General features: G+C 44.1%; 2 protein-coding genes across 3 annotated transcripts in view; one reads left to right on the forward strand and one right to left on the reverse strand.

The window, feature by feature from the left end:
• The window catches only part of UBAP1 (ubiquitin associated protein 1), a 37803-nt gene extending 37278 nt beyond the window's left edge, over window positions 1-525 (reverse strand). The window contains exon 1 of the mRNA XM_065861641.2: window positions 342-525. The gene's annotated coding sequence lies outside the window, so the exon portion shown is untranslated. The remainder of the gene's footprint in view (window positions 1-341) is intronic.
• A 1868-nt stretch (window positions 526-2393) lies between these two features.
• The window catches only part of DCAF12 (DDB1 and CUL4 associated factor 12), a 33721-nt gene continuing 9588 nt past the window's right edge, over window positions 2394-26526 (forward strand). The window contains exons 1-8 of one of the 2 annotated variants that reach the window (XM_065860309.2): window positions 2394-2692; window positions 3513-3767; window positions 14192-14398; window positions 15631-15691; window positions 18692-18885; window positions 19957-20022; window positions 20733-20895; window positions 25993-26177. In XM_065860309.2, coding sequence (XP_065716381.1) covers window positions 2609-2692; window positions 3513-3767; window positions 14192-14398; window positions 15631-15691; window positions 18692-18885; window positions 19957-20022; window positions 20733-20895; window positions 25993-26177 — 1215 coding nt within the window. In that variant the 5' untranslated portion in view covers window positions 2394-2608. Of the gene's footprint in view, window positions 2693-3094; window positions 3161-3512; window positions 3768-14191; window positions 14399-15630; window positions 15692-18691; window positions 18886-19956; window positions 20023-20732; window positions 20896-25992; window positions 26178-26526 lie in introns of those variants that run through there. The other variant, XM_071801842.1, reaches the window with a different exon arrangement.

Genomic DNA, 26526 nt, shown 5'->3' on the forward strand with positions numbered 1-26526 from the left:
ATTAAACGGCCCCTCCCAGAGCGGTACCGAGAGGCCGCGCAGCCGGAGCGACGCCACACGCCACGGCAGCGCCCCCGGCCCGCTCCCCTCCGGGGCCGGGACAACGGCCCCCGAACCGCCTGCCCCACCCCGAGGGACCAGCGGCCTCGCTGCCGCTCCTTCGCATCTATGGAATCACAGCCAGGGCGAAAGACGGTCCCTCACCCCGGACCAGGAAAAGCGGCGGCGAAGTCCGGGCCCGGCGGAGGGCGCGGTGAACTGCCGGCTGCGCCCCCCTGTCCAGGCCCCACTACCGGGGGACCAGCACACTCACTCCTGCCCCTTCCCGACTCGCTCGTTACCTGTGCGGCGCCTGGCGGCCCCCAGCTGGTGGCTCTGGCTGTTCCTGCGGTCGCTGCCCGCTGCCTGCCCCTACGAAACCCGCGCCGCGTCGCCACCTCCAGCCCCGCGACCGGGCGACGCCATCTTGTCTACCTGCCGTTAGCCTCACCGCCCCGGCGACGCTCTGGCGTCACGCCGCGGTGACGTCACCTCAGCGATGAGAGGGGTGGGGCTAGGCCGGGAGCCACGCCTCTTTCCGCTGAGGGCGGGGCGGACGGTCGGGAGGCGGCGGGTGGGCCGGTCGTTGTGGCAGCCGCAGGTTTGTCCCCAGGGCACCTCGGCACCTCCTGCCCCGCACAGCCGCCGCATGCTCCGGGGGCTGCAGGGAGGCGCTGCCATTCGGGGCCATTCGCACCTGGTTTACCGTGTGCAGTTCTGGGCGTCACAGTGTAGAAAAGATACGTGAAGTTGGTGAAGGGTTTGGAGAGGGAGCTGTATGAGGAGCGGCTGAAGTCACTTGGTTTGTTCAGCCTGGAGAAGAGGAGACTCAGGGGAGACCTCATCACTCTTACAACTTCCTCACAAGGGAAGGAAGGATAGGGGCTGATCTCTTCTCTTTGGTGACCAATGACAGAACCCGAGGGAATGGCAGGAGATGTGCCAGGGGAGGTTCAGGTTGGACGTTAGGAAAAGGTTCTTCACCCAGAGGGTGCTGGACACTGGAACAGGCTCCCCAGGGAGGTGTCACAGCCCCAAGCCTGACAGTGTTCAAGAAGAGGCTGGACAACGCCCTCAGACACATGGTGTGAACTGTGGGGTTGTCATGTGCAGGGACAGGAGTTGGACTCGATGACCCTTGTGGGTCCCTTCCAACTCAGGACATTCTGTAATTTCACCCCATGTGCCTCAGCCCCTCCCTCAGCAGCCTTAGCTGCCGTGATACCCACCCCGGTCCCCTCCTTGGGGGACCTGCCCGCCGTGGTGCGCCAGATCACAGTGCTCAGCCCCTCGTGCACCTTTGGCAAGGGCTCTTCAGCCTTCTGAGTGTGAACCGTCAAAATGAAGGGGGTTTGTCCAAAATGCAGGTGATGGTTGTGTGTGTGCGAGGAGGATGTGGAGAGTGGTAAATTGTGGTAAATCATGGCTGAAAATGGCTGAACTACAATTATCTCCTGGGCTTTTTATCCTCGGAGGAAGCTGGGCAGCCTGTGAGGTTCTTTTACAGTAGTTTGGTTTGCTGTTTGGGTTTTTTTATTTTTTTTTCAGTTTGGCTTTTCAGAACACCCCTTTCTTTGAGGTTTTTTAGATGAAAGCACACACACACACACACACACAAAGCTTAAAAGAAATGTGTTATTTATCAGGAAAACACAATGTTTACCAATTTAATGTGACTTGAGGTGCCAGAGGGTTTCAAGCAGTCACGACCTGCCTGTTCTTGAAGTCTGCAAGTCAGATGTTTCTCTTTTTCTCCTCATCCTCCTTCTTTTCTGTGCAATGTCACTTGCAAAACAACAATCATTTGGTTTGGGTTATTCTAATTTTTGCCTCCATAAGCATAGGAAAAAGTGCATATATGAGCTACGTGGACATAAGGAAAAGCATACACCCACTCACAATAGTTTTAAAGCGGCACAATTAAATAAAATTGTTCTATATGCCCTTTCATCCAGCTCTAATAAGGGAGTTTCCTCATGGAATGGAGCATCCCAATGTGTAACCAAACCGTCTCACTGTGCACCGGAGCCCCGTGCCCAGTCAGAGAAGTCGGTGACAAAGCGACGCTTCTTGTCGGCCAAACAGCTTCTCCCCGTTGGGTATCGCCCGCCGAGCCCCGGTTGCTCGAAAATAAAGAGTAAAGAAAATAAAGAAAGAAAAGCTGCGGCCGCTGCCGAGTCCGGCAGGGTGCGGGGAGGCCTCCGCTCGGCCAGGGGGCGCCAAACAGCCCTAATGGGAGCCCCGTTGCCTTGGCAACCGCGAACGGGGCGGTGCAGCTCGCCACCCTGCCCCCTTCGGTTGCTAGGAAACGAGGCTCTGGGGCGGGGCCGGGGAGCGGCCGCAAAGGAGCGACGTCGTAAAGAAAAAAAAAAAGAAAAAAAAAAAGGAGTCCCGGGGAAAATGTCGTGAAGCGCGGCCGGCGGGGCCTGCGGCGGAGAGTGACCGGGACCGGCGCTCCGCTCTCATATGCCCCGTCCCCTGGCGGCCGCTGCCCACTCCTGCTCCATGTGGGGCCCGGGCCGGGCTCACGGCCTCTCCTCCTCCTCCTCTTCCTCCTCCTTCTGCTACTATGGCCCGGAAAACAGTTAGCAGGAAGCGGAAAGCGGCGGCCGCCGCCACCGCGGCGGGGCCCGGGGGGCCTCAGGGGGAGCAGGTAGGGTGAGGGGGGCGGGGGGAGGTCGGGGAAAGCCCTTGGCCCGGGAACGGGGCTACGTGCCGGTTTCTGGGTGTAACCCTGACCAGGTGTGTCGTGTCCAGGTGCCCGGTTGGGGCGGAGGGCGGGGGGGTGTGCCCGGTTGGGGCGGAGGGCGGGGGGGTGTGCCCGGTTGGGGCGGAGGGCGGGGGTTGTGCCCGGTTGGGGCGGAGGGCGGGGGGTGTGCCCGGGAAAGGTGTCAGGGCGGGGGGTGGGGAGCAGTCCGGCCCCGGGGCGGTACGGTGGCAGTTCCCCCACTTGCTGCCCCGCAGGGTCTCCTGGTTTTTGCCTTCCCCCGCCCCTCACCGGGCGCTGCTCCCGTTGGGTTCAACCGTTCGGGCCGTAACCGCCGGGTCCCGCCGCCCGCCGGGCTGCGCGATGCTGCGGGGCGACCCCCGGCCGGGCCGGAGGAGACCGGTGAACAGCGCGGTCGGTATCGGGCGGACCCCGCCGTGTCACCCGCCAACCCTCGGGCTGCCCCCTGCCTTTTAAAGTGCTTCTCGGGTTCCTCTCCGTTCTATAGGCGTCCCAAGGGTGCCGAACCTTTCCGAGCTGTTTTTAACGTTGTCTCGGTGTTACTTCTTTAGTAAATACACATGATTAATTTTATGTTGTTGAAGGCTTTATTAACATTCCTGAGGTAACCATTGTGTACAATATCCTGTGGGTAGTTCAGAAGACTTTGATATTTTGCTGAGAGTATCTCTGAACTCTGAAAGGTTGTGCCTTACATTTGTTCTGGTTGCTCTATCTAGTTTCCATGTTTTTTTTTTCTCCACAGTATGAATGGGATCACTCAGTTCACAAAAGGAAAAGACTCTCCCCAGTAAAAAGGTCTCTGGTGTACTACCTGAAAGGTAGAGAGGTCTGGATGCAGAATGAGGCCAGCTATCACCGCCTGTTACACGGATATGCAGCGCAGCAGCTTCCCAGCCTCCTGAAGGAGAAAGAATTCCACCTCGGAACCCTCAATAAAGTGTTTGCCTCCCAGTGGCTGAACCACCGACAAGTGGTGTGTGGGACAAAATGCAACACAGTAAGTGCCACCTCTCTGTCTCTCTTCCCTTTGTTAATTATTCCACTCCCACTCCAAATGGCGCTTACCGTAATCAAAGTATGTAGAATGCCAAGGAAAATATTAGGACGTAATTAGGAGCAGGGCCAAAATAATGCATAATTAATTTGGAATGAAGGTGATGGTTAATGATGACCCATTCTTATCCGAAAATGTTGGCAGTGAACCTGAACACGAGGCACAGGTTCTGCCTGACCTGTGCAAAGCGCTTCACATCTGTGTGTGGATGGAGAGCAGCAGTGGTGCTGGATGTTCCTTCTTGTCCTGCAAATGGAAAGTTAAATGAACATCAATGTCTTTGCTAAGTGGTTGTTGTCATGGCTGGCAGAAGTTGCTAGTAAGACTCTCATTTTCATTGTTAAGAGTCTTGAAGGTTTGGTTTTATGTGTGGTTCCATGCTGATCATTTTGAAAAGCTGCTACAAAACTAAAGGCCGTGGTTGAACTCCAGATATTTGTCAGAGTAGCTAGAAATGTTCCAAGCTTAAAAAATTAATTTCAGACCTTCAGGATTACTCCTTGCTTGCTCACTTAGTGATTTTTGTTGCTCTAAGTCTGCTTTCAGTGTTCAAATAATTTTTCTTGTTTGTGTAACTTTATATGCTTCAGCAAAAACTGAAACATCTTCAGACTCTTGAAGTGATGCTTTGGATTTGAAATATTATAGGGGAATATTAAAATAACTTTTTATGTGATAAATAAATGCAGGAGTTCATACTTCTTAGGAAATATTAGAACTGTCGGAGTTAGTAGCCCAATTTTGTTAGCTGAGGTTGCAGTTTCATGTACAAACTTCTGATCGAGTTAGTGCCAAATCCCACATTTGTTCTTTCCAAGTTGCTTAGTGCCATAGAAATAAGTCAGGCATTGTGAGGAATGCATAGGTCAAGCCGCTCTTAAACCTCAAAGTGTATCAGTTGCTGTGGTTGTTTCTTTGCCTCATGATTTTTCTTTGCACAGGAGCCATGCTCGGTGGTCTGACTCGCAAGGGGCAGTGGTATTTTTTTCTTCACATATTCTCTTATTATGCATAGTTACACAGCAGGAGGCTTTCATGCGGTAGCTCTTAAGAAGCAAGGCCTAGTTGTATAAACAAAACAGTCTCTTAACAGGAATAAACTTAAAATAGGATCTCTCTGCCTTCTTTCTCCACTTGTGTTCATCGTTTCGGCCAGTCAGCAGCCAGCACTGTGCATGGAACAGTTTACAGGAGACAAACTCCTGCTGAAACACAAGCTCTCGAAAATCTTGCTTACTCTAGCAAGATCACTGTGTGTTTTATAGAGCTGGAACAATTTTGCTGTGTTCTGTAGCTTCTGTAGTTCCAGCACTGCTGCAGCGAAGATAAATGGACAAGTGCGTTGTTAACGCAACCTTGCAGAAAATTGTTTGGGACCAAACAATCGTGGAACTGAAGAGGGATTCAACCATATTGTTGTTCCCACTGCATGCACAGTGTGTGCTTCCACAGCTAGACCTAATGTGGACCTTGTCTTTTACTAAGCAAAATGTAACGATTACGGAAAAAGTCATTGTGAAAAACTGTGTATGAGTTAAGAATACTGTAATAGCTTTAGTTTGGTTGCAGTGTGTTCACATTTGAACAAGTAGAGTGTTAGACTCTACACTCTAAGATTTTCTCTCTCCTCTCCTGAGTAAGCAACCTAACAAAGGAGAATTTCTTTGCTGATTCTCATATGCTGAACCTGTGGCATTTAAGTTGGGAGTAAATCTGAAACAGCTTGGTTGATTTCAATGGGGTTGCTGCATTGGAGTTGCACATAATTGAAGTTAATACAACAGAAAAATATTAACCGTAGCACTCGTTTTAATCAAAGCTTGAATGTCACACTGAGAGCTTTTAGCATTTAATTTATAAATTGCCCTTGGCTATGCCATGCCAGAAGGATTCACTGTTTTTAATAAGTAAACAAAATACACTCCTGTCATTGAGAAGTGAGTTTGCTTTTAGTCACTTGACAGCACTAGTCACTATAAACACTGAATAGAATATGGAGCTCTCTGTTAACTGCTCATTTTTTATGAGGATTATAACTTGTTTAATTTTTTGGAGTAACTTTTTATCCTTCAAAATATCCATGGGTATGGTTGTGTATGTGAAATAACTTTATTGTTCTCCAGTGGATCCAGGTGCTCACAGTTGGTCAGCTGTGAATCAAATATTTGTGTTTTTTAAAGGTGCATGCCTTTTCAGATAGATTTCAAATTATGTAACCTATATAAACATTCAAGTGTCTAAAAATTCGAAGACCATCACCAGATCTTTACTGAGTCAGGATTCTTGTTTGCAAGAACCTCCTTGACTGGAGTGGGCTGCTTAATGATTTTCAGATTCAAATGAATGAGCAGGAAAACCTCTGAGAGGTGCAGATGTTTAGGGTGTGTCACCTCGGCATCTAAATTGCCAAAGGCTGATGCTGAGAGATCTCAGAAGAAGATACTGTCTGTAATCAGTGCCTTCTGTTCAAACTTCCCAGAGAAACTTTGAGACTTGTGTAGGAGACAAGGTTAGGGCAAACAAAAACACTGAACAGGAGATTGCTGAAGTTTGGTGTGGTGTGGCCGTTTCTCTTTTGGTTGGTTTGGTTTTGTTTTATTTTGGTTTTTACCATTTTTGGGAAATCACAGAGACTTCTTTTTCTGCCCTTAGTTCTCTGTATGTGTTCACGACATAGTTCTTTTGCTGATTGTGAAGTTAAGGATGAAAAAATACAAGAGCTGTAAATCATTCCCTAAATACAAGAACTGTATTACAAGTTCCTTGAGAATATAATTGCCTGAAATATATATTTTTTTTTGCCTTTTTTTTTTCCTGGGCAGACCTGATAGATATATTTGCATTTATAAACTTGCTTACTGAATGCTCTTTTCTGGTTTCTCAGGTAGCTCTTCCAAGGCATGAAAGGGTTGCTTTCTGAATGCTAGCTGATACCTTTCCTCTCTCTGGTAGATCCATCTGTTGCCTTGGATGCCCTGCTGTAAATCACCAGCTCTTTTTTACTCTGAGACTTCTAATTTGTTCAAGAGATCCCATGTCTGTTCTGTACATCTTGTACAAGTATAATCTAGTCGTATAGACCTGGGATTGTTGTGGTGAGAATACAATGCACAGTTACGCCTCCATCCAGGAATATGGACTCTATGGGTAAAATGATTTCCACTTGCTTTGCACGTTCACGTGTCTTCTGGCTTTGCACATGTAACGAAGAATCAAGAAGACTGCTCGTTTCTGATCCCAGGGATGGAATGAGAAGTCATACTCCTGCAGTTTGTAACTCAAAGTCCACTGAACGGTGAGCGAAACGCAGTGTAAATAAATCTCTGATGCCTGTAGCTGGCACTTGCATTCACCCTTTTTTTCAGTGGCCTGTGAGTAAATACTCAGGTGTTCATTTTTATCTCAGGATTATTTGGTTTTCAGTCAGCTGCATGTGATACCCATGTCTGCCTTCGGACCCTGGTGCTTTCTGTGCCAGGTATGGTGCACGTGGCAGAGATGCCCTTTAGCAGCTGAAGTCTCTCACTTCTCCATCCATTGCCATCTGTTGACTTGTGTTAACTGTCTACCAGCCTCTTGAAATCAAACATAGAGGGCATGACACACATAAAAACTGGCAAATGTGATTTTGGCAGTGAACAATTTCAATGACATCAAAGTGTGTGCTTGTTAGCTAATAGAGCTTCAGTTTCATAGCAAGGTGGAGTGTCTGATTGCATGGTCTTTGGAAATGTGAATTCGGAGTCAGTCAACTCGCTGGCTGCTTTTACTGCTGCTCACTTCCTAGATGGATTCTTTATATTCTGGATTATTACTCTTCATGCTCTTTCAGGGAGGATATTTAAGGCTGTTACCCACTTGTGTCACCTGTACTGCACAACCTATGAGTAGGTTTTGTACTAGGATTAGTGCATGTTAGTGCATGGCTGATGTACTTGCCAAGCCACTCTCCATGATATCTGAGAAGTCATGGCCATCAGCTGAAGTCACTGGTGACTGGAAAAAGGGAAACATCACAGCCCTTTTTAAAAAGGGTAGAAAGAAAAACCTTGGGAACTACCGACCTGTCAGCCTCACCTCTGCGCCTGGGAAGATTATGGAACAGATCCTTCTAGAACCTTTGCTGAGGCACATGGAGGACAGGGAAGAGATTTGAGATAGCCAGCACAGCTTCAGCAAAGGAAAATCCTGCCTGACCAACCAAATGGCCTTCTATGATGGAGTGACTACATTGGTGGATGAACGGCAAGGCTATGAATGTCATATATCTGGACTTGTGTAAAGGCTTTGACATGGTCCCCCACAACATCCTTCTCTCTAAATTGGAGAGATATGGATTTCATGGACGGACTGTTTGGTGGATGAGGAGCTGGTTGGATGGTTGCACCCAGAGAGTAGTGGTCAATGGCACAATGTCTGGATGGACACTGGTAACAAGTGGTGTCCCTCAGGGGTCCATATTGAGACCAGTACTGTTTAATATCTTCATCAGTGACATAGACAGTGGGATCGAGTGCACTCTCAGCGAAGTCTGTGGAGGACACCCAGCTGAGTGGTGCAGGTCACACGCCTGAGGGATGAGATGCCATCCAGGGGGACCTGGACAAACTTGAGAAGTGGGTCCCTGTGGACCTCATGAGATTCAACAAGGCCAAGTGCAAGGTCCTGCACCTTGTTCAGGCAACCCCTGGTATCGATACAGACTGGAGGATTAAAGGATTGAGAGCAGCCCTGCTGAGAAGGACTTGGGGGTGCTGGTGGATGAAAGACTGGACATGAGGCAGCAATGTGTGCTCACAACCCAGAAGGCCAATTGTACCTTGGGCTGCATCACAAGGAACATGTCCAGCAGGTGCAGGGAGGTGATTCTGTCCCTCTGCTCCGCTCTGGTGAGACCCCACCTGGAGTCCTGTGTCCAGCTCTGGAGCCCTCAGCACAGGACAGACATGGACCTGTTGGAGAGGGGCCAGAGGAGCCACAGAAATGATCAGAGGGCTGGAGCAGCTCTGCTGTGAGGACAGGCTGAGAGAGTTGGGGTTGTTCAGCCTGGAGAAGGCTCCAAGGAGAACTTATTGTGGCCTTTCAGTGCTTGAAAGGGGTCTATAAGAAAGATGAGGACAGACTTTTTAGCAGGGCCTGTTGCAATTGGACAAGGGCTGATGGTTTTAAACTAAAGGAGGGGAGATTTGGGTTAGACATGCGGAAGACATATTTTACAATGAGGGTGGTGACACACTGGATCAGATTGCCCAAAGAGGTGGTTGATGCCCCCGATCCCTGGAGACATCCCAGGCCGGGCTGGAGGGGGCCCTGAGCAACCTGATGTAGTTGCAGATGTCCCTGCTGATTGCAGGAGGGTTGGACTAGACGAGCTTTGAAGTTCCATTTCAACCCAGACTAGTCTGTGATTCTGTGTTCAGATCTACACTGAAAAAGAGATGTACAAGTTTGATAGCTTAGTCTTTAAAGAGTCCATGTTTCTTTGGGACTTGACATATATTAGTTAATCTGTATTGTCATAGAATGGAAGAAACTTATGCCAGGCGTTTTGTGAACATAGAAAGAGGGATGTTTACAATCTGAATAGAAGATAAGACTGAGAACTGGGAAAAATCAAACATTGTTACCCCGTGTCACCAGCAATACTGTTTGTGTAATGACACTGTAACCATTGTCTTGCCTTTGTTTTGTTAGCAAAAACCCCAAATTTGTAGGAGAACAATTATGTCATTTTCCAGCTTGGCTGAGAGTGAAATTTTTATGACCAGCTTCAGCTGGTCTGGAATTGTGCCGTTCCAGAATGGGATGTTTCCACCTGCTCCTTCTTGCTGGCACTGATGTGCCAGTGGCTGGGAAGTCAGCTGGATCAGCTTGCTGCTTTGTGTTTGGATGGTTTTTCCTGTAGGGTCAGTTTTCACCTAATGCAGAGATGCGATTCAGCTGACATTGCAGCTACCTGAGGAGTAGTAGCTGTCACAAGGGTGGTGAGACTGGGTGGGTGAGGAAGAAGCGCATGGATTCTCAAAAGTTGGCTTAAGCCAATTGTGAAACTTAACCACAATCGATTCTCTCTCTTAGTGGCTCTGTTTTTAGCAAGGCAATGTGTTTGTCTTGGGTTTCTTTCAAACATTAGTGTGAATGACAAGATGTGCCTGTGATGTTTTGAGAGCGGTATGTGAAGAGCTGGAGAGCAGTGCATATCGTGAGCCCTTCTTCCTGTGTGAAGAGTAAGCACTCTCATGCAAGTTGCAAATCTACATCCATCCTGCTTGTCTAATAAAAACATGTAGTTCAGAGTAGCAGCTTTTGCTTTTGTTCCAGTTGATTTGTACAATCAGCTAAAAGATCAGGCTGCCTGTTCATCTGCTGTTCTCTGTGCAGGGGTGGCAGCAGAGGACACCAGGGAGTCTACATGCTGTCTTGAAACGGCATTTCATAGGCCCATGTTTTAATCTTACTGTATAAAGTCAATGCTTTCCATTAAAAATGCATGGAAAGGGGTCGTACATTTAATGAATTGATACCATTGGTTATTTTTTTTTCCCATAAGCTGTTGTCTCCAAAAGGCAGATCAAGAAATGGAAGCAGACATGACAGAAGAGCCTGCCAAACCGTTCTGCTGTCAGTACTGTATGTAAGAGAAGAGTAGATTTTTGCACCTCAGGCTCTGGTCCTCAGATACTCGATTCCCTGCCACAGCATTTACTTTCAGCAAGTTGATTAATTAAGTTCCCTAGTCAATGAAGTGAAGCAGTTTTTTTATAAACTTTATCATAAGCAGTTTTAAAAGGGGACAGCCACATAGAAATTGTATGGGAGCCGTTCGCGAAAGTTACTTCTCACCACTTCTGCACACTGAAATAAAAATAAGCATACAGCAGGTAATCTCAAAGGGTGTGAAAACAGGCCCGGATCATAACGATTCATGGCTATGGCAACTATAGTACCCAGCCATGGCTGTTTGCCTTGATCCTCGAGTGATAGCGCGGTTGCATGCTGTACCTCTGAATTGCTTTAAAAATAAGAGTGAAGATGAATTTCTTGCTGTCATGTCATCCAGCCTATTTCCTTGTTAGAACAAGGTTGTCCTGCAGAGAACGTGACAGCTGAGTTTTTCACAGATGAAGTGTGGTCCGTGGCCTTCTGGCAGGTGGCCCAAGCAATCCTGGCTTAGTAAATCTGGCACGTTAAGTTATTTGGCATGCTAATGGCTGACATGCATGCATTTTACTAGCAGGAAGAACCAAGTTATGTGTAAAGCTTAAAAACAAGGGACAAATATGCACAATTCGCTGTCTGGAGGTTGGTGGGAGTTTATTGCATTCAGGAACAGTTTTTGTGGATGGTTTTTAGCTTCTATATGATGAGTAGCTGGGAAAGAAGTTCTTATTCCTGCTTGAGACAAAGAAAATAAAAAGTATAGTTCAGCTATGGGGGTTTGGGCAAGACTCTTAGAGGCCAGACTGCTTTGGAATTATTTGCAGATGTATTGAAGATACCAGTTTGGTTGGAAGAAGTAGGCCAATTTAGTTTTTTTTCTTTGAATTTGTCATTTTATACTGTGGTTTTGTCTCTACTTTATTAAAAGCAGTCAGATATTTTGTACTTTATTTACTGTAGTGTCTTTAAAACTCTTAAAACAGTATTTAAATTTTCTGCATTCTTAGCTGGGTGCCTATCTTATTTCTTAATATTTCTCCCTTTTTTGGCTTTAGAAGTGTCTAACTACTGTTTGGCTTCTCTTGGCTTCTGTTTTCTGTATTTACAGGGAAAATTTCTTGGCAATCAGTGGTAAAGCGTGAGCATGTGGCTTCCTGCCCGGCCCCAGGTGACGCAAGAGTCCTAGCATACGCAGACAGCGCTTGCTTATTTTATATTAGGGTAGTGGTGGTTGTTTTTAAACTACCCACAGTGTGCCAAGTTCCTTACCAAGCAAGGGGAGAAGTTGCTGCTTAAAACTGTACTGCTGAAACTACAAATCCTGTCCCTTAACCGAGTGAATTTTCTTGCCCGAAGGGCAGTTGCTGTTCTGCTTGAGGTAATACTGTGCAACCAGAGGAGATGTGAGGAAATGACAAAGCAATTCAAAGGCTGAGGATAGATTAGAGTAGGGTACAGCAGGTGAAAGCACTGCAAAAAAACATCTTATTGCTGCTTCTGAGAAAATCTTAGTTTTGAAACTTGTTGTAGGAGAATGACGTCGAGGTTGAAGATCAGGGGCAGAAATGCGAGGGTCTGATGCTTCAGCACTGTGTGTGTCCAAGTTCTTTACCTTTTCAGCCTGATTAGGTTAGAGTTTACCTAAAGGAATTTTGCATTAGAATAATCTTTATTAACCTTGTATCAAACAGGGATGTATGATAGTGTTGTCTGACTGGAGAATGCGAAGGGTTTTTAATTTCAGTCCTCATACCTGATGAGATGCTCTTTGAAGTGTGAGTCTCTTACAGCTGAAGCCCAATTTTCCTGAGTCTGTGGACATCCTGAGCTGTGGATGTGTTTTCCTAATTATCACTTCTGTTGCCAGCTTTAGGACTTGCAGATGACACATGCAAGCCTTAATCTTAGCTACTTAAATGCTGATTTTGTGTTTAGTTTTTTTGTTTTTCAGTACTTGGAGGAGGATAAGGGAGGGAATCATGTTTCTGCTGGAAGGAAGAAGGGGAAGGACAAGAGAGGATGAGAGGAGAGGGAATTACTGGTACTGATCCTATAGTGCAGGTGTTAATTTTCAGGGATGTGGTTAGGGCAGAGGGACTGCTTTGTGCATCATGCTCTTACCAGCTGTCTCAGACAGTGAACTGCATTATAAATTTTGGGAGAAGTGAGGAGTGCCTCCCTCCTGCCCAGCTGCACTTTAGCTGTTGCCTGACCCCACACCTGTGTGCAGAACAAAGAACTAAACAGGAGAATTCAGTCCCTGTGGGAATAGTCATCTGTGCAAGACTGCTGCCTACCAAGGAAGAGCCGTTGGGGGCTGAAGGTGATGCATAACTGTAGACACAACACAAGCATCATTCTAGACACAACACAAGCATCATTCTAGACACAACACAAGCATCATTCTAGACGCAACACAGAAATAGCAATGAACAGATTTCTGCTTTCTCTGTGGAATGAGTTTACCATGCCGTACCATAGTTAAACAGGTTTTGACTTGACATTAATATTTGCTAGTTTGGTACATCAAGAATAATATGCAGCTGTACTTTCTTGGTCTGTGAGCAACTTGTACCTGTAACTTCTCCCTGAGAACCTCTAGCTTTCTCTTCTTCTAGGAGTGTCTGACAAAGGATTTCAGAACAATTTATTTTAGTTGTGCATTTTTTAAATAACAAAGGATTTTCTTTTCTATTGCTTTTACCTTCTCCATCTTCAGTTTATTTCCAGAGGTTTAGTTTATAGAAGGGACAAACTTAGGGAGGGGCATGGAATGGAATTTAATTATAATCCTAGGCTGTGATTCTGCATCACGTAGTGCCAAGTCAGCTTCAGATCCTCCATTTCCTTGTGTCACACCTGCCCTCTCACAAGCCTTGTCCCACCTGTTGTACCTACTTGACTGTTGATGCAGCTGCCCCCTGGACACAAAGGGAATGATCTGGTGCAAGAGCCTCCCAAATGAAAGTGCACTTTGTCAGACCATGTAAAACTTTGTTCTGGTTTTGGTTGTAATGCTACGGTTGCATATCTGGCATATCTTTGTGTGTAATGTTTGTTTGAAGAGTTATAAGGCTTTATAACTGAGTTATCTGCCAAGGGGACAGTGACATAGAGCTCCAACTTCCAGTCTTTATGCACGATGAGGTAGATAGCTAGATACCCTTTTAGATGTTTGCACTGACAGTACTATATTTAGTTATTATTCTCTGGGTATCACCAGAAAAACAACTCCAATTATATAAATGTATGAAGTGTCAGTTTGCCAAAGCAAAAAATTCATGGTAAGGATGTTATCTGGGAGGCAAGAGACTTGTGCTGAGCCTCCTGGGACTTCCTGGCTGTTTTGAGTCTCTCTCGCTGTTGTACAGGGAAACTGGAAAACAATATTTTTTTAATCATGCTATTGAACAGGGAAAGAGTTTTAGATTTAAGGGGTTTGTTAAATGGGAAACCTCCCATGACTAATTTCACTCCTTTCTCTTCTGTTAGAGTGAAAAACAAATGGGATGATTGAAATAAAACCCAGTAATTTAGTTTACTTGTTTTAAGAAGGGATTTATGCATTTTCACCCATACTTGCAGCATTTGTGGATTCCAACTTGAAAAGAATGACAGATCAAAATAGGGAGGATAATTTACCATCTTGTTTTTCTTATCTGTTTGATGATGACTTGCATCTCCTGTTTTTTTTTTTTCTCCCTCAGTTGTTTGTAGTAGATGTCCAGACTGGTCAAATTACCAAGATTCCCATTCTGAAAGATCGTGAACCTGGCATGGTGAACCAGCAGGGATGTGGTATTCATGCCATTGAGCTCAACCCCTCGAGGACCCTCCTGGCCACAGGTGGAGACAACCCCAACAGCCTTGCAATTTATCGTCTGCCTACACTCGATCCTGTCTGTGTGGGAGATGTAAGTCAGAGTATTTGGGAAAAGTCTATTACTGCCTTGAAGTGCCCAATGTCAGAGCAAGGTTAAAATTTGGGGGTCTTATGGTGGAGAGAGAATATCTAAAAACTTGAAATCATCCTTGATTAGGTTGTCTTTTTTGATAAGATACCTCGAACAAGAGAGAGTACCTAACATATGAGACAGTTCTCAGGGTTCTGAGTCAGATTTCTTCTTCCTCACCTACATTCAGGTCTACTTCAGATTACTTTTAAGTACTGAAGATGTAACAGAATCCTAAATGTTGAAGTCTAATTGTGGTGGTGACCTCTGAAACTGGTTTGAGTGAAGAAGCTCTTTTGAGGAACTGAAAATATGATACAAGTTGTTAAAATTTTCTCCTTCTCCAGTGCAGCTTATGTATGCATTATTCCAGAGGTGGAACTTGGCTTTAAGGATTAGTTCTAACCCAGTGTTTTATGTCAGTTTGATATACTCTGGTACTGCTTATATTTCTGAAGTATCGTGAGCCCTTTTCAAAATAGCCAGTCTTAAAAAGAAAAGAAGGATTACATTCGCATAATGGCGTCCCATAAGCACTTCTCTCTCATTTCTCCTTTTTGATCAGGACTTCGCATAGGTGTTAACTAGAACAGCAGAGGTCAGGTCAGAGTTTCTGCAGCAGCAGATAACCAGCTGCAGAAAGGCACAACTCTGAATATTTGTATGGCTTGCTATTCATTTGTGTGCTGCTGTGACGCCGCAGCTTTTCATACAAAACTAGAGCCTGATAGCATTTTTCCTTATAGGTTTCTCACCTGCTAAAGAAAAGATTCTTGAAGTAATGGTCTTGAAAAATTAATCTGTAGGTCATATATTGTAAACACAAGACTTTGGTTACTACTTATAGTAGGGATGTGCATTTGGGGAAATAAGTAGCTACTTTATAGAAGGAGTGTTGCTTTCAACATGGAAAATCTAAATCCTAAGAATTGCTTTCTGTTTGTCCTTGGTCAGAGACCTGGTTTTTTCATCACTTCATTGCTCTCTATTCATTATACAGTTCAAAATTTTTAAAAAGTTAAAATTAGTATTAGATACTTATACTTCTCTAGCTTGATACTAGAATCTTTCCTGCATGTTTTTAATGCAGGTCTGTCCTCTGAGTTTGTACTAAAAATCAGAGTGAAGAACACTTATTTGCTTTGGGACCACTCTAGAGTATGACACAGAAAAATCTGTCTTTTTTCTTTTAGGATGGACATAAGGACTGGATATTTTCAATTGCGTGGATCAGCGATACTATGGCTGTTTCTGGTAAAATAATTTTTATTTCTCTTTTTTCCCACCTCCTCTTCGGAGATTTAAACTGTTGGACCATACTTGACAGGTCTTGGGGAAAACCCTTTATCAGGACATTTGGAACTACTTTGGCTATTTAAACCCTTCTTGGTCTTAATACAGTGCTTCACTTTGTTTTATTTGTATGTTCTTGGTCTAGTTTTTATTTTCCTAGTATCACAGGGAATTTTACTTTTATTTGTAGGTGTTGCTATGAGAGGGTGTCTGAACACAAAGAGTAACAGGAAAGGTTTCCACACTAGAATAATAACTTCAAGAGGGGTGTTGGTTATCAGATAGTAACTTTGGAATAGAGAAAAACAATATCAGTTTCCTGAAATCCTATGAAAGGCTAACTAATGAATATTCTGTTTTGTCAAGCTATTAGTACACTTGTGTGTGTAATATATGCTATGGCAGTAAATACAGAAGGCTGTAATAGAAAAGGTCAGTTCTTGACTTTTTAGTAACTAGTTGAACAATCAGTGTAACTTCATTAAGTATTACTTACTTGGGTGAACGCAGCAATTCTAATATGCTCTTGCATTCATGTAGTAGTTTACTGTCTGTGCTGACAGAGTGTAGTATTCTGTACAAGGAGGTATCCAACTGCAGGTGACAGGTCGTAAGAGTCTCATATAAAACTTGAATTGTTAGTTCAGTAAGATTTTTATTTTCAGAAACTAAAAAGCTAATCCAGGAATTTTATTTTGAATTTAATATCAAAATTGGTTCTTCCAAGTCTCCAACCCAAATATCTGCATTGAAAACCACTGTCAGCTGGTAAGCTTGAACAGCAGAGGGATTACAGATATCCAAGGGAAAGATAAGGACCCAGTGGAATGGAGAGGCACAGAATGTGAGACTGAAGTGTTTTGCTCTTGATGTTTTATCCTTGCTCAAGGGTGGAGGTGTGAGTAGAAGACTGCCGTGTTCTCTGTTGTATGGTGCTTACAGCAGGATGCATGTTCTGGTCTCCAGACCTGAGACATCAGGGAAGACTCACTGAAAGCAATTTGCAAGTCTGATTGCTAAACAGAGTTCTTCAGAACTTCACTGGTGACCCTAATCAGGAGAAAACAAAGACACCTAACTTCTGACATTGATTAATCTTACAGATTTCAATTACATCTGTATCTGAAAGTGCGGAGCAGAAATATTTGAACTCCAAACGTGGAGGATATAGCAAATATCTTTACCTGAATTAAGAAACTAAATAAGTTTTTGGTGATCTCTTGAGGCAAGCTAAATGCCACAGAAAGGAGAAAGGGCATTTGGTCGCATGGCAGATCACACCAATCATGTAGCCTGAGGTCTGAGATTTGGCAGCATACTTTCTCACTGCTGTCAGAACTGTTGAGGGGAGTACAAAGAGAACCAGAGACTCAATTATTCCTTTTGCTTGTGTTAACTTCAACAAGAACAAGGCCTGTAGAACCTTCAGCAGTGTATTTCAGTATTCCCTAAGCATAAAGTTAAACTCTTGACTGAACTGCCAGAGCTGAAGGAGAATGCATCATTCCACTCAGTTGTATTGGCTGGAGAAAAAGCTTTCCATGGCAAAAGTTTCAGATGGCATGAATAATAATTGCCAGGATGGCATGAGCCTAGGCAACAAATTATATTCTCCTTTGCTTCAGGGCTATCTAGTTGAACAACATATGTTGACCTTTTTCCCCTGCCAGGGCTATTAAAAGGGACAGCTTCCTCCTAAACTATGTCAAGATGTTTTAGAAATTCTACTGCTGAGTATTCAGCCTCCATAACAAACAAGATTAGGTGCCATTAAAAACCATCAGCTCGTAAATTGAATGGCAGGATGTTGCATCACATGCTGCCTGTTGCTGTGCAAGTGCCTTTATGAAGCTACTGTTGCATTTGGCTGTAGTAGGCGATAGTGGCAAATGACCGAATCAATCTGTGAGGGGACAAAGCCATCTCTGCTATGCTGGACCACCTGTATTGCAACAAGATGTTTTCTTCAGCTCTCTGCCTTTGTAGCTTATTCCCTTCGATGTACAAAAGCCTGTAAATGTAATAGTCTGGTGTAGGTATCTTGTTTTTTTCCAGCATCTTCAGTACATGAAATATTTCTTATGCATTCCCTGTGAGAGAGGGAGGGATGTGTTTTTCACCTTGTGTAGGGAAGAAACTGAAGTAAATGTGAAATCTGTCAGAGCTGGCTTAGATGGAAGTGAATTGCCTAAACACCAGAAGGAATGGGAATAGGGCCTTGGATCAACCTGTGTTGATCTGCAAACCAAAGACATTTAATTTTTTCATCCAGTATTGTTAGTCTTATTGACTCATATTTTTGATTAATATCTTCAGATTGAGTAGAAAACTGACCTCTTGCTTGTTCAGCCCCAGTTCCCGTGTTACGTTCTTTAAACAAAAGGTTACGTGGGCTTAAAAAAGTAATTTTAAAATAGATTTGACAGAAATAGGCACAAACTGTGGTTCAGAATAGTTGTTTCTGTTCACAAATGTGTACGTACATATCCACAAGCATACTGGCAGAAATCAAATGAACTCCAATTGGCATAAACTCAGCTGAGTTTTCTTGGAGGTTTTTATGTTGGCTTAACAGACTGTCAGTCTCAGCCTTGGTAAGCCAGGCTGAATGTAGGCTTTTCAGTCACTTCTGAGTTCACGTGTGAATCTCTAATGGTGATTGTTGTACAGTATTGTGGTTTTTGATGCATCCTGATCAGTCTGAGAACAGATGAGGTGATCTGGCTGCTTATAAACAATGTAGACAATCCAGTTGACAGTGAGTTCACAATGTTAAGAACTTTACAGCTCAGTAAAATCATGTTTTAATAACAATTAATATACAGGCACCACCAATGTGTTCAGCTAGACAAAGTTAATAGTATCCTTTATTTCTTTCAGAGCTTGTTGTTTATTCCTTTTTTAAAAAGGGGGTTTATATATACGTGAAATGGGCTATTAATTTATGGACTGTTCATTCAGGTTCCCGGGATGGTTCGATGGGTCTCTGGGAAGTTACAGAGGATGTGTTGTCCAAAAGTGACGCCAGGCATAATCTCTCTCAAGTTCCTGTCTATGCCCACATAACACATAGGGCTCTGAAGGATATCCCCAAGGAGAACACCAATCCAGACAACTGCAAAGTCCGAGCATTGGCTTTCAACAACAAGAACAAGGTCAGTAAGATAAGCAAGACAGTTGAGAAGTCCTAAAACTGTGCATGTTATTAGAAGAAGAAAGAAGTAATACAAATCAAATATACTGGAGAAGAAACTTAATATTTTTTTCCCTGGTCCTTTTTCATCTTTCGTATATGAGATGGTTGTCTTTATCTGCCATGTTTGCTTCTTCACCAAGTGAATGGAGAAGTCCAGTAGGAAAAAAAAAAAGAAAAATCATGTTTTCAAAAGGATCAGTTTCCCTGTGAGTTTGATTTGAGACTTGTACCCTAAAGCAGAGGTGACAGGGGGTGTTTACAAGAAGCACATAAAACACCAAAGTACCTCTGGCAGCTTGAATCCCACTCTTGAGTGCTCTTGCTGCTTTCCTTCTTGCCCTTTCACGAAGACCAGCAGTTCCTGTTTTGTTGGCCCGGTGGTTACTGGATTGCTCGGCAAGCAAAGTGACTGATACGGGAGAGCAGGCTTTGGCATTATTGTGTTGGCGTTTGACAAACAGTAAATGTTAACCTCCGCATGCTGATCTTGTGTTACTACTAGTAGGAGTAGCAGTTCATCCTCTGCTACTTTTCTTTCTACTCTCAAAGAACACAGAAGGTCTGAAGCGATGGTGGGTGTGGTCTCAGAAGCACAGTGTTCCTCTGGGTTTTGTTTTTCGCTGTAGTTGTTAATTACTCCTCTGTGTTGGAGACTTTTCAGTAGGGTAGTGCCTGGGAAGACATGTTTGCTTCAGGGTCAGAATCAGTGTGGCAGCTGCTAAAGAAAATTGCCAGCTCTAGCTTGTACTGTCTAATAGTTCATTATTTGATTGTCTAACAGGATCTAAACCTTTGAAAGTAATTTTTAATTATTTGTTGTTTTATTCATTCTTACTCTACCTGGCACCTTTGTGCTCTATTGCATTCTATCAAGATCAGTATAAATTAAAATTTATCTTGGTAAGCATGCACAGGAGTATGAATGTGTTCAATCCAGAGAATGCAGCCTGCATAGTAGAGAATGTGAGTTTGAGTTTGTAAGGACGTATATAATACAGAAACTCTCTCTCATTTGTTTGTTTATTAACAGGAGCTGGGAGCTGTGTCCCTAGATGGATATTTTCATCTTTGGAAAGCAGAGCACACACTATCAAAGGTACTTTTCTGTTTGCTGGTGCTAAATTTCAAAAGTTACCGAGCCGTTAAGGCTGTTCACTATTCTTCATCTCCTTTAATTGCTTGAAGAAAGAGCAGTGATACTTGTAGAAGACTTAAAAGCTTTATGTAAAATGAGATGTCCTACAAATTAGAGCTTGAGGAGAGAAACTCACCCCTCCCCTTATTTTGCAGGGTGGGAATGCTCTCAACTTTCTGCAGTTCTGGGTTAGCTGAAGTGAACCATTGCATAGAGTGCGATGGATACTTGATTAGTAGTGTTCATAAAGGAAGTTGCACTTATTTAAGTGTAATTGCAGATCAAACCTAGACATATCTTTGCTAGTGTATGAGGTAAGCTTTTTCAGCTGAGAGCTGATGTCTGTGTACACCTGCTGAAGAAATAACAGCAGCTTAGAAAGATGTAAAACAATTAACCAAACTGCCCGTTTTCTTTGGCATAATACTTGGCTACAGCCTTTATCATCTCAGTTTGGTTCAGATAAGGCATCCCATCTCCTTCAGGTTATTTCCTCTGTGCCAGGTTGTTGCTTTACTCTAAAAGTTCTGGTTTGGCAGTGAACTTATTTTTTAGCTGTGTTTCAGGTTATTTTGCACTGCAACTTCCTTGAACATAACTTACAGAATTGTTCTATTAATATCTTGCTCCTTTCTCATAAAGGATTGATTGTTATTTTCTTTTGTTTCCAGTTGCTTTCCACAAAGTTGCCATACTGCAGGGAGAACGTGTGTTTGGCCTACGGTCAGGAGTGGTCAGTGTACGCAGTAGGATCACAGGCGCACGTCTCCTTTCTGGATCCCAGGCAGCCTTCTCACAATGTGAAATCCGTCTGTTCCAAAGAACGAGGCAGTGGTAAGAAACTTGTCAAAGGGTGCTTCAAGAGGTTTGCTTGCAGAAGTAGCTATTAAGACTTCAGTAAGATAAGCTTTTAATGAATAGGAAGGACATTTTGTGTGGTAGACGAAATCATTGGTAGTATATGTAGGTTTTGCTTTTATGACAGTATTCCTTGAGCAACCAGCAAACCAAGCTTGAAAGCAACTCTGAAATAGGATAGGCAACATTGGTGCTTTTACAGTCAAGTAAGTTGTACACCATCCAAATACTACTGAACTTTTAAAAATGAACTGAAGTTTACTGAACTTTTTACTTCTACTGTTTTTTTTTAACTGTGTCTTACTGTTTTGATTCACCTTAAAGAAAAACTAATCTTAGTTCCACTGTTAATGCTGTCTGTTCTTGCCTTTTTCTCTGGGAACAGAAAAAAGCTTCTTGTCTGCTCTGTGCTGTCATATTGTGAGTCCATCCTGTCAGTGAATGCTTGTTCTGTAATTTTAAAGCCATGAGTGACACTCTTAATTTTCAATGTATATTTATTTGATTTAAATATACAAAAGCTCCACTCTTTTTTTAGAAAAAGTTTGCAGGTTGGGTGCTGTTTTCCTTTTATGATGTAGATGCAGTGTGTCCAATTGAATCTTACACCAGGACCAAGCGTGAGGGTTTGCAGGGTACATGGTTCCATGAGCTTCTTCCCATACCCTTTATTTTCAAGCATGAGAAGGCACTGTGCTGCGTTGCCCATTTTAAACCATATAAATCCCAGACTAATAAGTTGCAGTCCTATTTAGCTTGGCTCTAGGCATCCATCTCTTCTTTGGGTAACTTATCAAAAGGGAACGCATGTAGGCAAGGATTAAGAAAGTTTTATTTATGTGGTTACTGGAGTTTGAGTGGTGCTTTACTGGAGTTTGAGTGGTGCTATCTAGATAAATGTCAGGATGTGCTTCCTTCAGGTATGGGAGAAGTTTCTATAATATAAGAAAAGGTGCTTTACCAGCTCATCTTGTCACCTGAACAACTTAGCCGCAACAGCCCTTGTCCTGCCCCACTGTTGGCGAGGTCTCTGTGGAGATCCTGAAACTGTCACCCTTCAGTATTGTAGGGAAGTGTCCGGCGTTCTACTGGGATGCAGTTAATTTTCATAGGAAGCTGAGAGGAGGCACATCCAGCACAGCTGACCCAAACTAGCCAAAGGGATATTCTGTACCATATGCTATCATGCTCAGCATGTAAAGTGGGGAGGGTGGCCAGGGGAGGGAATCGCTGCTCAGAAGAGGGCTAGACATCAATTTTCCAGAAGGTGAGTGATTGCATTGTGTATCACTCACTTTGTATATTCTTTTATTGTCATTATTGTTACTGTTTATCTCTCCAACAAGCTGCAGCAGTACTTTCACTAAATCTACTCCAGGAATTTTAACACTCACCCTTTGGCGCCTCGCACTCTCCCAAGGTCCCAGGTGAACCACTTGTTGCCAACAGGTTCTGAAGGTGGTGGCCATGGATCCCATCTGGGGTGCCAAATTCTTAGGCAGGTTCCTTTTCCCAAGATTTCCTGCAACAGAAACTCAGGCATGGATTCCACAAACTCTTCTAAAATAAATAATTGCTTCACAAAGTACAGCATAGAGCAGCTTGAGCTTGGTGCTTCCCAAAGAGGCATCCTCAGCAGAAAAAAAGTTGAACGATTATACCCCCCCAATCCAGGCCCCCACCTCTTGCATGTCACTCTAGACCAACTGCAAAATTGGAGTGTGAGGTCTCCCTGTTCTTCATTGTATCTCTTCATTTTTGTGAGGTGGGCCATCGATCAAAGCCCTGACTTTTAGTTGCTGTTTGCTGTTTTGCAATAGCCAAAAAGAGTATTCTGTTAGACACAGTTCTCTTCCTTTACTTATCTCCAGGGATGCAGCTCCTCTTATCTTCTAGCTTGAAGACTGAGGCCCTTTTTACTTAACAAAGCAGAAAGTTCAGAAGTTCACAGCTTGCAGAAGTTATGCTAGGCAAACCTATGCTAAGCAATTGCAATATGAGCAGTTTCTAAACAAGTTCCCTACAAAGCAGAATACCCAATAATTCATTAAACTAAGGCAGTCTATTCCCTAACATTTTGCTGTCCTGTTAAACTTTTTTTATCTCAACCCACGAGTTTTCCTTTTTTCTTTCCCCAATTCTCACTATCCCACCGGGGCAGGAGGAGGAGTGAGCGAGTGGCAACGTGGTACTTAGTTGCTGGCTGGGGCTAAACCACAACAGGAAGCAACACCAAGACACTGGAGTGTGGTGCCAAGTGGGGGCTGAAATCTTCTGCCTTGAGTATGTGATTGTCCCTGCTGGGGGATGATCTGTGTGTAGGTGACATCTCTTGGGCATCTCCACTTCATGTTTGGAGAAAGCCTGTGTTCAGTGATGTTTTCTGTTCTCCATAGTTGGCAGATGTAGATCTGGTTTTGCCATCATCGTAGAGGCACTTAATAACATTAATTCGGAAGATATTGAGTTTTTCAGTTGATCTCACTGGGATGTGGACTGAGGCAGCACCTCTAGAAAGTGGGTGGTTTATTGATTTGCAGACTAAAATCTGGGTTGATTTTAAGTGCTTTGAAGTGTTACTTGAATGTGCTTTCAGCTTCCAAATGCACCTGCTGAATGTGGCCAGTCCACATTAACTTCAGGTCATTACTGTTGTATACAAAACCAATTGAGAGAAACATTCTTGCTTAGTAAGACTGGAACTGGGGCTGGTTTTCACCCCGTGTAACCCTGTCTGCTCTACCCGAGACAGTAGCTGATGATTTTTAGTGCATCTTGTAAGTGTTGCTCTTAGCAGCTGCACAGGGATGTGCAGGCCATGGACTCTAGTCTTTGCTCTGCACGAACATCTGCTTTCTGCTCAGCTGGCGCACAGTGCAATGTTGTGTGCCTATGACTTGCATTCTGAAGGCAGCAGTGTTAATGTAGTGGACAGAGCTTGCGCAGCACAGAATCTGCTTCCACTCCTTGTGTAGGACATGCTGCTGCATCTTTCCTTCTGGGATTTGTGGAGCCTCCCAGCCTCTCAGGAGCGAGACTTAATTGCTGACCCAAGTGGTCCAGGTCAACGGGTGACAGAGTGCTGGGTATGTTGGAGAGTTTACTGTGATCAGTTCTAGGCAAAGGTCATGCTGTTAGTTTGATGGGAATGATTAATCTGAGGTACTTCAGGCCCTTAGGAACCGATTGAAGTGCTGTCCTTGAAAGCTTGTTCTAAATGTCCTCATAGTAGTGTGTACATCACAGATTGCGTCAGTTAATTTTTTTGATTAAAGAGAGATCCACAGTCGTTCTGCATTTTACAGCTTTTTATTAATAAATTGCATTGAAAAGTATATGCCCCCTGCTTTCATACTGCATCACCCATTTCCGTTAAATAAGTGTTCTGCTGGGTTGCTAGTCAAGAGTGCTTTTGGAGCAAAAATAAGAAGAGGTCCCCTCTTGTGCCTTCCTTCTCGTGACTGCTCTTGTTGATTGCAGAGGGCTTAAAGCTTTCTGTGTGTATTTGCCAAACCCAGGCCCTTGGTGGTCACGGAGAGGTCTTCACCTCGCTCAGATGCATTTGTAGTTCTCTGAATTAAAGTGGAGATTCTTACACAGATCTGGCAAATCTGCTTCAGCACCTATGAGACTTGGGACGGTGTTTTCCACCTGTTAACGCCTGCAGCCAAGGCATCACCTCGCATCTGGGGCACAACAATGTGGCCTTGCCTGTTCCAAGTGCGTGTCACAGGCACTGCTGGCTGTGGATGTCACGTCAGGTTGCGGAGGCGGAAGGATGAGGATGTGTTTGTGTACAAAGGGGAAGTGGAAGCTCCCTGGGTGCATCCACACCTCTCTGATGTCGCTGTTGTGTTTCCTGCTGGGTGTTTTCTAGTATAAGCTTTGTGACGTTCAGTCCCACTTGGTACGGTGACAGCAGTTGGCATATGGATGTAGCTGGCGTAACTCACTCCTTTCCCCTCCTGTTTGAATGCTTGTTTAGGCTGTAATTCATTGCTACTTCAGAGATGGCTTTAAAAGCCTTAGAGTTTATAACCTGGTGTCATGTTGTGCAGGAAGGACAAGCTTAGATGTGGTGGGGTTTAAGCTGAGTAGAAGAGTTGTTTGCAGTAACGGGCTTACACAGAACAAACCTTTTGCACAACAAATAGAGATGAGATGACAGGACATCATACAAATTGTGAGTCCCTCCATGCAGAATCTCCTCAAGACTGTTTTTAATGGATCCTTGTTTAGCTGAGGATTTAGATTTTGTGAAAAAAAAAAATGTACTCCTTTTACCCAATTTAATGGCATAACTGAATTGTGCTAGAATGTTCTGTTTGGACTGGAAACTTGTAGCTTCCCATGTGCTGGTCTCACATGGTATTGCTGAGGTCGTAGGATTCCTAGTCTGTTTTCATTGCTAGGTGAAGTGTGGGAAGTGCCAGCTACAAAGAATAAGGTGTGCTTGTGTGGTGACATTTGAGTGCAGATAGATTGAAAATTATTTAAGAGCCTGATCTATCTTAGCAGCAAAATGCTGAGTGATTATTATGGTTATATTTTCTTAGAGCTCACCTCTTGATCAGCAAAATGCATTTCATGGCAGCTGGGACAGTAACTTTTCTCATGTGGTCACTTATCGCAGTTTGGGAGGTAGCTGGATAGGGGGTGAGCTCATGGAGGGAACCAGTGTGACGTTCTTTTCCGCCGTGTACTCAACCGTGGTGTGTTCACATAGAGGCTTGTGGCAGACAGAACAAAGCTGCTCTTGATCCTAAATGGCTTATGATCTTTGCTTATCTGGCAGAGCTGAGGCCTGCTGAGAATGGAGCTTCTTACTACGCACCATCAGTGTAGCTGGTGGCCTCAGAGAAGCGGGAAGTAGCGTATGTAATTGAAGCTGCTGTTTCAGTAGTACCCATGGGATTTATCTGTTTTGCTGCTTAGCAGTGGGGAAACTTATGTGTTGTGGAGAATACCAGTAGGTATTCTCTTAAAGAAAATTTTAGACATCAAGCAGCAGCACGGCAGAGCCGAAGCATCCATCTTCCTTACTGCATTGTGTGTCCCTTCTCTGTTTGACAGGTATTCGGTCGGTGAGCTTCTATGAGCACATCATCACAGTGGGGACGGGGCAAGGTTCCTTGTTGTTTTACGACATCAGAGCCCAGAGGTTCCTGGAGGAAAAACCCCCACGTGCCTGCTATGGGCAGAAGCAGAAGTTAGGAGGAAGTGAAATACTAAAGCTGACTACTGGGAAAGGCTGGCTGGTGAGTAGCTCATAGCGGTAGGAGACCCGTCACACCGGAGTGCCGTGGGGCTTGAACCAGTTCGTTTTGTAATAATGGGAACTATTGTTTGAGGTGTATCCCAATAAAAACAGTGAACATGTAGCCAATAACTGTAATCATGAAAAGCAAGAAGTGCTGCAGAATTGCTTTCTGCAAAAGCTTTATGAAAAGGTATTGAATGGTTGGTTGCTTGAGTGTAAGGCATACTGACTGCTGTTCTCATGCACTGATTGATAAATGAACTAGATTTTATATCTTCATATTTTTAAATGTAATCTAACTCAGAGTTTCCAGAACTTCAAACACAAAATACATAGTCTTCCTTTAA

This window comes from Patagioenas fasciata, chromosome Z (assembly GCF_037038585.1).
Source record: "Patagioenas fasciata isolate bPatFas1 chromosome Z, bPatFas1.hap1, whole genome shotgun sequence".
In the NCBI taxonomy this organism is placed as follows: domain Eukaryota; kingdom Metazoa; phylum Chordata; class Aves; order Columbiformes; family Columbidae; genus Patagioenas; species Patagioenas fasciata.